The following is a 15,183-nucleotide window of genomic DNA, read 5'->3' on the forward strand; positions in this document are numbered from 1 at the left end:
CTTTTTCCTTGAAGCAACCTGTTGTAATCAACTTGAGCGAGTTCCTTAGTTTAGTTTAGAGATACAGCGTGGAAACAGGCCCTTCGGCCCACCAAGTCCCCACCGACCAACATAAATTAGGGACAATTTACACATACAACAAGCCAATTAACGTACATACCTATACGTCTTTGAAGTGTGGGAGGAAATCGAAGATCTCGGAGAAAACCCATGTGGTCACAGGGAGAATGTACAAACTCCGTACAGAGAAGCACCCGTAGTCGGGATCTAACCCAGGTCTCTAGCGCTGTAAGGCATCAACTCTACAGTCGCACCAATGTGGCCGCCCAAATGGCTCAAACAGGACAGGTATTCCTGTCTAATACCTACAAAATTGGCTTTGCCCCAATTTGGAATTTTAACTCGTGGGCCCACCCTGTCCATAACTATCTTAAACCTAATGTTCCATCTCTTGGGCAGGCAAATAATTGTTGGCCAACTAAATTTCAAACAAGGTTTCAGAAATAACACACCATTAAAATTTCCCAAAAGGGAATCATGGCATATTGATTCTTCCACATTGATCTTTTGGACTTTTTGACAGGATACAATGATCCTTCTAACAACATTCCAGGCAAATCTTAATTTGGCTGCAATATATTCATGCAAACATCTTCACTCACACCTGCTTTTGTCACAAGAAGTCAGACATTTCATAAATCAATAACAAGGACATGTTCTCACAAACTACCCATTAGCCATCTCCCTCGTCTCTGGGGGTTTCCCCTCTGGCAAGAGGCAGAGTTGCATCTTCAACAAAATTGAAGGAATTGATATAAAATTTGCAATATTGTTAACCATCTTAAATGTTTCAGACTGACAAGTTTAATAGAACTTGGTGTTTATTTCAGATATCCACCAACAGCGTTGCTAAGGAAATGCAAGTGCCAATTATGCCTAGCTCTGTGCAGGAATACATTGACCCCAAAATGCATTGGGTTCAAATGTGACAAAGTAGTTAGGGATACTGGTTAAAAGTAATAATAACTTCCTTTCTAAAAGAGGCAAATGTATCTGAAGAACATACTAATAGTCTCAAATAGTTACAAAACACCTCTTAGGCAAACAAAGAGAGTCAATTTTGATTTTTCGTTCCAGGATTATATCATGTCTATATGGATAAAATAAGTTATTAACTTCTACCACAGGTAAATGGTTCAAGTGTGGACTGGAACATTGTAAGATAATTTGCTTCAATTCTTTCTGATCAAAAAGAAACATGACATGTTTTCAACAAAGTGACTTTCCATCTTCATTTTGATTTCAAACTGATATGCATATTACAAACTTACCCTTTGTAGCATTTACAATGCCTCCTCTAACAAAAGCTTTTACTTTACTGGAGTCAGCCCCCTCAAAGGAGGCCAAAAACTCTTCATATATCTCTGCTGCGGCCTTCTCATCTTCCTGGGGAGGAAAAACAACTAATTGTTAATCTCTTGTGTTTTACCAAATTTTGTGCAATGTATTTAAGATCATTTAGATACCAACACATTCCATTTCATACCAACACACTTTTTGTCATACTGGTTTGAATAGGGGCATGCATAGCAAACTGCAAAATTTGTTATGCATGCATATAAATATACATGTTAATACAACAATAGACAATAGGTGCAGGAGTAGGCCATTCGGCCCTTCGAGCCAGTACCGCCATTCAATGTGATCATGGCTGATCATCCACAATCAGTACCCAGTTCCTGCCTTCTCCCCATATCCACTGACTGCACTATCTTTAAGAGCCCTATCTAGCTCTCATGAAAGTATCCAGAGAACCTGCCTCCACCGCCGTCTGAGTCAGAGAATTACACAGACTCACAACTCTCGGTGAGAAAAAGTGTTTTCTCATCTCCGTTCTAAATGGCTTACCCTTTAATCTTAAATTGTGGCCTGTGGTTCTGGACTCCCCCAACTTCGGGAACATGTTTCCTGCCGCTAGCGTGTCCAAACCCTTAATAATCTTATATGTTTCAATAAGATCCCCTCTCATCCTAAATTCCAGAGTATACAAGCCCAGCCGCTCCATTCTCTCAGCATATGACAGTCCCGCCATCCCAGGAATTTACCTTGTGAACCTATGCTGCACTCCCTCAATAGCAAGAATGTTCTTCCTCAAATTTGGAGACCAAAAGTGCACACAATACTCCAGGTGTGGTTCCACTAGGGCTCTGTACATCTGCAGGAGGACCTCTTTGCTCCTATTATCAACTCCGCTTATTATGAATGCTTTCTTCACTGCCTGCTGTACCTGCATGCTTACTTTCAGTGACTGATGAACAAGGATCCCCAGATCCCACTGTACTTCCCCTTTTCAGAACTTGACACCATTTCGATAATAATCTTCCTTAATGGGCGACAACCTACGACAGCACCTAAGTCAGGAGAAGTCAAGCTACGCTCATTGGCATCAAGCCAACTGTGGCCGAAACGTTTTGAACATTTCAAAATCCAGCGGCCACCAGAAAATCGCTACGATTCTTTGGGCGACTGAGGAGACTACTCACGACCATACAGGAGACACCTCGGCGACAGCCTAGTCGCCTAAAAAATCGTGTAAATGGGACAGGGGCATTAGAGAGATCAATAGCCGTTCATTAAAACTGTTTCTGAAACTTACCCTGTCCCAATTGCTGCCTGACTTGGTGTGTACTTTCAGCACTTTTTTCTTTTTAACTGAAGGAATGTTCCAAATAAGACTTTGAAAATAAATGAATCCCACAAAAAAAGGCACGGATGAAAATTGATTTCCACTCAGGGAAAGCATACTTATCATACAATAGTGCAAATCCCATTCCATGACCCATGTTGACCACATGCTGAAAATGGTCAAAGTTTGTGGGCACCGGAAGCAAGAAAAAATGTAACTGCCAAACTGCTTTTTGTGTCCTTTGTATTCCTGGGGGACGGGTGGTAGAGAATGGAAGCACAAACAGATCTGCACATTTCCAACAATGATTTAAATTTAGCAGTTTCTTTCCATTTGTTTCTATTGATTTTTCCCAACATACATTGTGCAAGTCCAAAAGATTCCATACCTTCTTTTTTATTTCCTCTTGCTCTTTCTTACTAAGGGTTCTCTTTGAGGAAATCGTTTTGCCAGTGCTAGGGGTTTTTTGTTGATCAAGAGAACTCTGGATAAGAGAAAACACAGAGAGTGCAATTTGTGAGAACTAGCAAAGTAAAAATAGTTTTCAGGAAAAATGAGCAGAAAACCCTGAGATAACATTAACACTATAAACGTTACGCCAATGTAATCTCCATACAACATAAAAGTCCATTCATCTACATAATAGAAAGCACTGCAACTCCATCAGCATCTAAGGAAAGATAAGACTGTCATATTAGTTCAAACTACTTCTATACCTACTTAATATTTTTCTTATGGACAACCGTATTCACATTCTATTTATCTCATACAAATGCTTTGAGAAAAACAGCATTTAAATCAATTCAGTTCAAATGAAAAGCTACATTCTTGGACATTCGCTGGCAAACCAGGGTGATCAACGTGGAAGTGCTCGACCGGTCTGGTTTCACAAGCATCGAAGCAATGAGCATAAAGGCCCAGCTTTGGTGGACAGGCCATGTGATCGAGATGGATGAATCCCGCATGCCTCGTCAACACCAGTACGGAGTTCTGTCACAGGGTCAAAGGAACACAGGGCGCCCAAAGAAACAGCCTAGTCCCAAAAGAATTGGAAACCGGTGCCAGTGACAGGACTGGCTGGCGTACAACCACTATAGGCTGTGGGCCGAGGAGCTTTTTTGTGCAGTTTCGTGACCCAACTCACGGAACTACATGAACTTTTCACATATTGTGTCAAAATATTATATAAAATCATCCCTGAAACTCGTCAAGAACAAAACTTGCACATTTTTATTAAATTAGAGAAAAAACGGAAAATATTCGGGTATTTTTAGTCCATCAAAGCACGTTTAACATTGAGTCGGACGCCAGTTGACCAATCACGCGCTTTGTTTCAGGCTAGCTAGGCAGGGAGCACACATCATGGCTTAGAGTACTTCTACTTATGCCTGTTTTACTGGAGATTCTGATGAAGGTTCTTTGTTGTTCTGTGGATTACATGTCGTTGAAACTTGCAGCAGGGTAATTGAATTTAGTGAAAAAAGCATTAAGAAGTCTGAAGAATGTGCAGCTAAGTGGATAGAAGTGGAAGAAAGTCTTGAAAGCAAAGTCCGTGCTAAGATGCTGCAACACAAAGAGGACAGCCAAGTCGTGGAACCAGTCAAACGTTGTGAATCAACTGGAACTGAAAGGTAAGATCTAAAGTCTGAATTTATGAAAATTAATCTGTATGGACTTTAATTAATTTAATTGCAACTTTTTATAATGTGAAAAAATGAGATCTGGAGGCTGTACATTCACTCATTCCCTCATTCACTCACTCACTCATTAATTCATGAAGTTGAGGGCCTAAACTATGTGTATCCATAACAAAGTAAATTAAACATTTTCACTAATACCAGCTTGTTGTAGTCTAATAAGTCATTAACATCTAATCTCGGAGCTGCCTGCGATCACTTACCGAGTAAAAGTGCTCCGACCGCGGGGCCTAGGTACTTAACAACTAAGAAGCAGCCGATTCGCGAACGCAGAGCCGCGGAGTTTGGATCATCGCCGCGCGGGGGGGGGGGGATGGGGGGCTGTACGTAGTGCCGTCCGTAGCGGCCGTTTTCAGGCCCCGACCACGGGAGAACAACGGAGGAATATTCACTGCACTTTATATTTCACTGTTTCACTGTTTATTTGGTCAAATTATTTAAACAATGAGTGAATTACTTATGATAATGGCATGCTGGTGAATGACAGTGCGACAGTCCACCCACCCATCCACACACACATCCATCCGTACACACACTTCCATGCATGCACACACACACACATACATGCACACATACATCCGCACACACACACATCCATCCGCATGCAGACATACATGTACACATCCATGCACACATACATCCACACACATACATCCATCCACACATACATACACTTACATCCGCACATTCACAGATACACGTTTGACAGGTATACACAGACAAACACACAAACTACAGATACTCAAACAATGCAACAATTTTAGGGTTATTTAGGTTAAAGGTAATAGCCCTTATTTGCAAAGGCACCATTGGGGGGGTCTCTAACATAAATATAGGCTAATTGTAGCTTAAAATGAATACTCATCGAGTAAATATCAGAGCATTCGATTCTTGGTCAGAATGTGACATTTACATCAGAAATAAGACAGGTCTCTTACAGGTCTGTCACCCAGCCTGGCACTGCCCCAGTCCCACTATGGCCGTTACCCCCACTCTCCCCACTATGGCAGTCCGTGGGGTTCAGTAAACGGGGGAACCCATAGGATCTGTCCTGACCCTTTAATTAGGCAGGTTCATGAGCCCTTAAAACCTGGGACCTCTGCTGCAGTCAAATTAAATTTCCTATTAAAGCGACTGGAAGATGCCTTGCAGGATTGTCCCCGAGCCTGGCACTGCCCCAGTCCCACTATGGCCGTGATCCCCCACTCTGCACACTGGCAATCAGTGGGGTTCAGCAAAGGGAGGAACCCACAAGAACTACTCTCACCCATTAATTAGGCTGGTTCAGGAGCAGGACCTCTGTGACAGTGTCATTAAAAAAACACTCACAATTATATATATATATATAGTTTAATGGACTGCAACACGGAAATAGGCTGCCCATGGTGTAATATGGGCATTGGCCACTAGACGGCGCTTACTTTCCCGATCTCATTTTCTAATTAGTTTAATTATTTACTGTGCAACTTTTGGCACTGACGAGTTATGGCTTCCTTCTCAATTATATTCCATCTAAATCTGTGGAAAATTCCATGTAGTTCCGTGACGTGGGTCACAAAAATGGATTTCTAGACACATTTTTGATGCTCGGCCCACAGCCTACCAGGAAGACAGTCAGCAGTTTCGAAGACAATTGCTGAAGCCAACTCGATAGTGCCAGAGGCAGGAGGAAGGCTGCAGCCCACATGTGCGGCTCGCACATTGGACTCGTGAGCCACATTCGATCCCACAAGCCATGAGACTGTGCAACCATGATATCGTTATCTATGATGGGCCACCACCATCACTTCTATACCTACTTAATATTTTTCTTCTGGACATCAGTATTCGCATTCTATTTGTCCCATACAAATGTTCTGATAAAAGTGGCTTTTTAAATAATTCAGTTCAATTGAATAGCTACAAAAAAGCAACCCAAAATGTGGGTCTATAATGTTATACTAAACCCAACTGTATATACAAAATTCATGAAAGAGACAGAAAACAAAGACTTGTGTTTTTGCAAAGAGTAAATGTAACTGTGCCCATAGGTCAAACGTAGAACACTTTGACCCATTCGCTGCTGATCAATCGCTCCACGTCGAAATTGTAACAGCCTTCTGAAGTATTTCATTGACAGTCAATTCTTGGAAATTGAGAACACTTGTAACCTGTACTGACAAAATTACATTCCTGCCATGGTATTCCCTGAAAAAGAAAGTTGGCATTAAACTATTTCCCAATTAAATTTTTCAGAAAGGTTTTGAGCAATTTCTTTTTTTTAAATGACTGTTTTCAGGATTTTTATTATTTGTTATTACGATACAAAAGAGCCTCAGTTTGTACACCCTCCATTTCATCTCCAAAACAATGAGCTTCCCTTTTTTCCAGGAATCCAATGATATGGTATCCAAAACAAACAAACTTAAAGACACTGACAAAATTACTCCATGCACAGTGCCCTCCATAATGTTTGGGACAAAGACCCATCATTTATTATTTGCCCCTGTACTCCATAATTTGAGATTTGTAATAGAAAAAAAAATCACTTGTGGTTAAAGTGCACATTGTCAGATTTTAATATAAGGCCATTTGTATACATTTTGGTTTTACCATGTAGAAATTACAGCAGTGTTTACACATAGTCCCGTCGTCCCCCCCCCCCCCCCCCCCCCCCCCCCATTTCAGGACACCATAATGTTTGGGACACAGCAGTGTCATGTACATGAAAGTAGTCATGTTTAGTATTTTGTTGCATATCCTTTGCATGCAATGGCTGCTTGAGGTCTGCGATTCATGGACATCAGCAGTTGCTGGGTGTTTTCACTGGTAATGCTCTGCCAGGCCTGTATTGCAGCCATCTTTAGCTTATGCTTGCTTTGGGGGCTAGTCCCCTTCAGCTTTCTCTTCAGCATATAAAAGACATGCTCAATTAGGTTCAGATCGGTGATTGACTTGGCCACTCAAGAAATTACCATTTCTTTAGCTTTGAAAAACTCCTTTGTTGCTTTAGCAGTATGTTTGGGATCATTGTCTTGTTGCAGAATGAACCGCCAGCCAATGAGTTTTGAGGCATTTGTTTGAACTTGAGCAGATAGGATGTGTCTATACATTTCGGAATTCATTATGCTACTACCATCAGCAGTTGTTTCATCAATGAAGATAAGTGCACCAGTACCTTCAACAGCCATACATGCCAAGACCATAACACCCCCAACACCATGTTTCACAGATGATGTGGTATGCTTGGATCTTGGGCAGTTCCTTCTCTCCTCTATTCTTTGCTCTTGCCATCACTCTGATATAAGTTAATCTTCGTCTCTTCTGTCCACAAGACCTTTTTCCAGAACTGTGGTTGCTCTTTCAAGTACTTCTTTGCAAAATGTAACCTGACCATCCTATTTTTGCGGCTAACCAGTGGTTTGCATCTTGCAGTGTAGCCTCTATATTTCTGTTCATGAAGTCTTCTGCGGACAGTGGTCATCGACAAATCCACACCTGACTCCTGAAGAGTGTTTCTGATCTGTCGGACAGGAGTTCGGGGATTTTTTTTTTGTTAGAGAGAATTCTTCAGTCATCAGCTGTGGAGGTCTTCCATGGCCTGACAGTCCCTTTGCAATTACTAAGCTCACCAGTGCTCTTTCTTCTTTGTGATGTTCCAAACAGTTGATTTTGGTAAGCCTAAGGTTTGGCTGATGTCTCTAACAGTTTTATTCTTGTTTCTCAGTCTCATAATGGCTTATTTGACTTCATTGGCACAACTTCGGTCGTCATGTTGATAAACAGCAATAAGTTTCCAAAGACTGGAGGGAAGACTAGATGCTGAGAGCTCTCTTACACCTGCATTAAGGAGGCAATTAAACACACAAACACCCGTGAAGCCATGTGCCCCAAACATTATGGTGCCCTGAAATGGGGGGACTATGTATAAACACAGCTGTAATTTCTACATGGTGAAACTAAAATGTATAAAAATGGCCTTTATTTAAATCTGACAATGTGCATTTTAACCAGATTTTTTTCTATTGCAGATCTCAAATTATGGAGTACAGAGGCAAATAAATAAATGATGGGTCTTTGTCCCAAACATTGCTACACTGCTGCTTGAGGCTTCCTCCACTGCTTCAGTTTATGGCATCTTCCCAAAGGGATATTTGCCAAATTGTTACATTTAGGATACAAATTAACTAAATTACTTAGTGGATTGACTGCCCTCATGCCAGCAGATATGAAAATAAACCAACAGGATAAACATCCTCACCACATTGACCCTATCAAGTTCCCTAAACTATGTATTTCAGTAAAATCATCTCATTCTTTTGAACTTCCAGCCCACTCTACCTTTCCTCTGAGATAACCTCTTCACCCAGGAGTCAATCACTGAAGCTTTTCTGTACTGTCTCCAAGTATGAAAGATTGAAAAGTGAAACCCTCTGCTGTGTCCAGTTGTAATAAGACTTCTCTACTTTCAAACCTCATTCCTGTTGAAGTAAAGGTCCCATTGCATTCTCAAAACACTTGCTGAGCTTTCATGTACCTTTGCATTTCTAGTATGGTGGGCAACCAAATCTCTTGCGATGTTAAGCCATTTAATTACCACTGTTTTTCTACTCTTCCCACCAAATAGGATTCTGCATTATCAGGCCCCGCTGCAATTTTTCTTTGAAGCCCTGGCCATCCATGCCATCATCATGTAACCATTCACAAACCAGTACCGACTAGTCCAGAGAAATAACAGGCAGTATCAGCAAAATGGTAAATGTATGCAAGATGGTATATATATATATATGTATATATATATATATATGTGTGTATATATATATATATATATTATATATGCAACCAGGTCAGATATCAACAACCAGGGAAATGGAAATGGTTGGTGCAGTGTCCTCCCTGGAGAGATGTTTTGGAGAGCCAACACATCTCACAATTGAGGGCAGCCAGAGTGCTATAGCCTTCCCTCTCCCTGCCTAGGAGAGGAGAGACATAGCCGCCATAGGCTGAAATATTAACACAGAATGCCATCAAATCCATTCTGGTCCTTGCGAGAAACGGCAGCATGCAGTTCCCAACGGGTAAAACAGAATAACTTCACAATTAACAAATGCAAAATATTTATAACAAATTTAGTTTAATCAGTTCCAACCCTTCAAACACAAATGTTAACAGACATTTGCAAAGTTCTACAAGAAAATCAATTTTAATTTTTGTAATTTTGATTCTCCTTGTCACACATCACCTTCTTTAACCATGGGTGAAATTCCAGAATAATGTTGTATGCTTTTAGGAAGGACAGGCCAGAGAACTACAGGCTGGCGAGTCTCACGTCTGTGGTGGACAGATTACTAGAGGGAATTCATAAGGACATGATTTATCAGCATTTAGATAGACTGATTAAGGAGAGCCAGCATAGCATAGTGTGAGGGAAATTATGACTCACAAATTTGGTAGAGAATTTTTTTGATGAAATGATGAGGAAAAGGCAGTGGACGTTGTCTATTTGAATTCGAGCAAGTTCTTTGACAAAAAAAAACAAATGATAGGCTAATGAAATCCAAGGTGAGCTAGCCTACTAGATTCAAACTTGGCTTGGGGGAAGAAATCAAAGGGTAGTTGGGGAGGGTTGTTTTTCTGATTAGAGGCCTGTGACTAGCGGAGTCAGTGCTTGGATAATTGTTGTTTTATTATCTACGTTAACGTGAATGGTAATGTAACAATGTAAATGACATCAAATTTGGTGGTCTCGTGGACAGTGCGAAAGGACATTTGTTTGTAATAGGATCTAGATCAGTTGGGAAGGTGGGCCAAGGAATGACAAATGGAATTTAATCCTGACAAAAGAGAGGTGTTGAACTTTGGTATGTCAAGCCAGGTCCGGACCCACAGAGTAAATGGTAGATCCTGAACAGTGTAGCCAAAAAGGGAGAACATGGTACAGGTGCATATGGCTCCCTTAAAATGGCAAATTGGGTGAAGACAATGAGAGATGCTAGATGGAATTAATGAGAAAAGGAAATATATAGCTCCAATGAAAATTCATACATCACCAGACTCAAAATATATACAAGCCTAGAAAGAAGAGCAAAGGAGGAAACAATTACCAATTTCCTCAGGTAAATAAAGTCACAGACGACTAACCTTGTACCACAAACTTCAGACTGTTTAGCCAAACATTGATAGGGATAAAAGTATTGAAACAAATCAATGGGCAAAGTTATTAGTCAAGTGCAGTCAGAATGAACATGTGAATGGAAATCCCTCCAAGACTTGTACAGTCAGATGATCAATGCAGCAGCCTATTAAATATAGAGGACAAGGATTTCAGCAAGACATTTGGAAACGGTTCAACATGGCAAACTACTTAGTAAAGTAAAACCCATGCAATGCAAAAAGGAATATGTTAAATGCAAAATTGGTTCAGTGACATGAAATAAAACATACTGGTAAATGCGTGACTAGAAGGCTGTTGGCAGCAGCATTTTCATTGGCACACTTAAGATCTGTTTTATTTTGAATGACACATACCCAATGGGGAAAGACCTCTACTTGGCAAAAACTAAGCAGAAGTGAATAATGAAGGTAAAAGTTAACTTTAAAAAGGGTAAAGATTTGAGAATTATTTAATAGGCTAAGCTTCAATCAAATATGAAATGAAATAGTAGGTGAAGCTTCAATCAAATATGAAATGAAATTTGCAGAGGATATCAAAGCAGCACACATTAGGAAAAGGTGATCCAATACATTGAAAGCTACTTGCAAAATGATGTTATAAAGGAAAGCAAAGAATGTTGTAAACATGTTATATAATTATTATAGAAAAAAGGCAGCATACCAACATGCAATAGAAATAATACCAAATGAAAAATCGAAACTCAGCAGAATAAAAATTCAAGAAAATGATGCTATTCAAGAAGAACATGTCCCTAAGGCTACGTGGCATTCAAAGGATTTAACAGAAATTCTCTCAATTCAGACCATTCACCTCGACTAAAAAAGATTTAGACCAAATATAATCTAAGCAAAAATGGTAGGAATGCAAATTCAGTCACTTGGAAGACAAACATAAAATGCTGGTGTAACCCAGTGGGACAGGCAGCATCTCTGGAGAGAAGGAATGGGTGACATTTCGAGTCGAGACCCCTCTTCAGACCCGAAACGTCACCCATTCCTTCTCTCCAGAGATGATGCCTGTCCCACTGAGTTACTCCAGCATTTTGTGTCTACCTTCAATTGAAACCAGCATCTGCAGTTCTTTCCTACACACTTGGAAAACAAATTCCATAAAGACAAAGAAAAATATGGCAAGTGCATGTCTCTTACCAAATAATTAAGAACCAAAGAACGTCTGGAACATGGAAATAGTTTGGGTTGAATTAAAACGGAGATTGAGACCTGAGAGGCATGGATGAAATGGTGGATGGTAAAATATATATTTTGTTAATGCATTAGAAATAATAGGGCCTGTTACGGATCATTAAAATGTAACTTGTGCAAGAGGAGTAAGTAGTGGGGATCTTTATATAGTGCAGCTATCTTTACAAATCAAAGGGAACTGCATGCAATATCAAATGGGACAGGCAGAACAATGGAGGAGCAAGGCAGAACTATGTTTGGAGCTAAACTGTACAGGCTCTCACCAATTTTCATCCACCTCTGGCAGGAGGACTGTTAATGCAGTATTGATTATTTACCTCAAATAGTTACCTCAATTACTCCACCACTATGTTTTTTATTTAAACCAACATCTGCAGTTCCTTTTATCTTTACGATTTGATACCGATTGGCATAAAATAATGCATTCGGCAAGCTGCAGAAAGGCAAGATAATGCACAAGAAACAAATATATCAAGGATTAGGAAGGATTAGGAATATCAAGGATTAGGAAGTTACAGGTGAACTTTAGGTGAACTTTAGAATACATGTTCACAGATCCTTATGGATAGCCATGCAATGATTAAAAAGTGCATAGAACTTTCCTTTGTACGGTACAGAGGCCCAGGAGTGGTTGGAGCGGCTGGTGCATGCTAATGACTTGCTAGGTGGCAGTGAGTTTAAAACCCGAGCGCGGGGCTTTGTTCTCACAGAGGCCCAGGAGCAGTTGGAGCGCCCACTCTGCAACGTTCCATCACACTTCAAAAGAAGTGGTCTGGAGGAAGCCGCTGATTGGTGGAAGCGGACTAGAGGAAGCAGCTGATTGGGAGTAACCCCAGGTTTGTATTTCTGCTTTCTGTTCGTAATTTTTAGTTAAGGGTTCAGTGAGTTAAGGGTACAGTGCTTTTTAGTAAAGGTACAGTTTAAAGGATTAAGATTTTTTATAGCGGGAGTGAGTTGGTTTAATTTGAGGGTAAGCCATGTCAGTTGAGATCGGCCCCGTGCATTGCTCATCCTGCAACATGTGGGAGATCAGGGATATGGTCGGTGTCCCTGGTGACTACGTGTGCAGGAAGTGTGTCCAGCTGCAGCTCCTGCCAGACCGCATTCAATGGTTGGAGCTGCGGTTTGATTCATACTGGAGCATCCACGATGCTGAGAAAGTCGTGAATAGCACGTACAGTGAGTTGGCCACACCGCAGGTAAAGGTTAAGCAGACAGAAAGGGAACGGGTGGCCACTAGCCAGCGTAGCAGTAGGCAGGTAGTGCAGGAGTCCCCTGCGGTCATCTCCCCCTGAACAGATATACCATTTTGGATACTGTTGGGGGAGATGGCTCATCAGGGGAAGGCAGCAGCAGGCAAGTTCATGGCACCGTGGGTGGCTCTGCGGCACAGGAGGGGAGGAAAAAGAGTGGAAGGGCTATAGTAATAGGGGATTCAATTGTAAGGGGAATAGATAGGCGTTTCTGCGGCCACAAACGAGACTCCAGGATGGTATGTTGCCTCACTGGTGCAAGGGTCAGGGATGTCTCTGAGCGGCTGAAGAACATTCTGGAGGGGGAGGGTGAACAGCCAGTTGTCGTGGTGCACATTGGCTCCAACGATAAAAAACGGGATGAGGTCCCACAAGGTGAATTTAGGGAGCTAGGAGATAAACTTAAAAGTAGGACCTCAAAGGTAATAATCTCTGGATTACTACCAGTGTCACGTGCTAGTCAGAGTAGAAATAGGAAATAATGCAGATGAATACATGGCTTGAAAAATGGTGCAGGGGGGGGGGGGGGGGGGATTCAAATTGATAGATTTCTGCATTGGAACCAGTTCTGGGGGATGTGGGACCAGTACAAACAGGACGGTCTGCACCTGGGCTGGAATGGAACCAATGTCCTTGGGGGAGTGTTTGCTAGTGCTGTCGGAGAGGATTTAAACTAATGTGGCAGGGGGATGGGAGCATGAGCAGAGAGACAGAGGGGTGTAAAATGAGAGTAGAAGCAATAGGTAGCAAGGTTAAAAGTGGCAGGCAGACCAATCCAGGTCAAAAATCAAAAAAGGGCCACTTTTCAACATAATTGTATAAGGGGTAAGTGTTGTAAAAACAAGCCTGAAGGTTTTGTGTCTCAATGCAAGGAGCATTCGTAATAAGGTGGATGAGTTGAATGTGCAGATAGTTATTAATGGATATGATATAGTTGGGATCACGGAGACATGGCTCCAGGGTGACCAAGACTGAGCTGAACATCCAGGGATATTCAATATTCAGGAGGGATAGACAGAAAGGAAAAAGAGGTGGGGTAGCGATGCTGGTTAGAGAGGAGATTAACTCAATAGAAAGGAAGGACATTAGCTTGGAGGATGTGGAATCGATATGGGTAGAGCTGCGAAACACTAAGGGGCAGAAAACGCTAGTGGGAGTTGTGTACAGGCCACCTAATAGTAGTAGTGGAGTTGGGGATGGCATCAAACAGGAAATTAGAAATGCGTGCAACAAAGGTAAAACAGTTATAATGGGTGACTTCAATCTACATATAGATCGGGTGAATCAAATTGGCAGGGGTGCTGAGGAAGAGGATTTCTTGAAATGTATGCGGGATAGTTTTCTAAACCAACATGTAGAGGAACCAACGAGAGAGCAGGCTATTCTAGACTGGGTATTGAGTAATGAGGAAGGGTTAGTTAGCAGTCTTGTTGTGCGTGGCCCCTTGGGCAAGAGTGACCATAATATGGTTGAGTTCTTCATTAGGATGGAGAGTAACATAGTTAATTCAGAAACAAGGGTTCTGAACTTAAAGAAAGGTAACTTTGAGGGTATGAGACGTGAATTGGCCAAGATAGACTGGCAATTGATTTTTAAAGGGTTGACGGTGGATATGCAATGGAAGGTATTTAAAGACCACATGGATGAACTACAACAATTGTTCATCCCTGTTTGGCAAAAGAATAAATCAGGGAAGGTAGTGCATCCATGGATAACAAGGGAAATCAGGGATAGTATCAAAACAAAAGATGAAGCATACAAATTAGCCAGAAAAAGCAGCCTACCAGAGGACTGGGAGAAATTCAGAGGAGGGCAAAGGGCTTAATTAGGAAATGGAAAATAGATTATGAAAGAAAACTGGCAGGGAACATAAAAACTGACTGCAAAAGCTTTTATAGATATGTGAAGAGAAAAAGATTAGTTAAAACAAATGTAGGTCCCTTGCAGTCAGAAACAGGTGAATTGATCATGGGGAACAAGGACATGGCAGACCAATTGAATAACTACTTTGGTTCTGTCTTCACTAAGAAAGACATAAATAATCTGCCGGAAATAGCAGGGGACCGGGGGTCAAACGAGATGGAGGAACTTAGTGAAATCCAGGTTAGTCGGGAAGTGGTGTTGGGTAATTCGAATGATTGAATAAAGGCCGATAAATCCCCAGGGCGAGAGGGGGGGAGAGAGGGGGGGG

General features: G+C 41.4%; 1 protein-coding gene across 1 annotated transcript in view; it reads right to left on the bottom strand.

The window, feature by feature from the left end:
- Positions 1-15,183, bottom strand: part of LOC116979946 (U2 snRNP associated SURP domain containing) — a 133,917-nt gene that overhangs the window by 71,040 nt on the left and 47,694 nt on the right. Inside the window, exons 2-3 of the mRNA XM_033031900.1 lie at positions 3,075-3,170; positions 1,332-1,446 (exon numbers count right to left, since the gene is read on the bottom strand). Coding sequence (XP_032887791.1) covers positions 1,332-1,446; positions 3,075-3,170 — 211 coding nt within the window. The remainder of the gene's footprint in view (positions 1-1,331; positions 1,447-3,074; positions 3,171-15,183) is intronic.

Source organism: Amblyraja radiata, chromosome 13 (genome assembly GCF_010909765.2).
Source record: "Amblyraja radiata isolate CabotCenter1 chromosome 13, sAmbRad1.1.pri, whole genome shotgun sequence".
Classification (NCBI taxonomy): Eukaryota; Metazoa; Chordata; class Chondrichthyes; order Rajiformes; family Rajidae; genus Amblyraja; species Amblyraja radiata.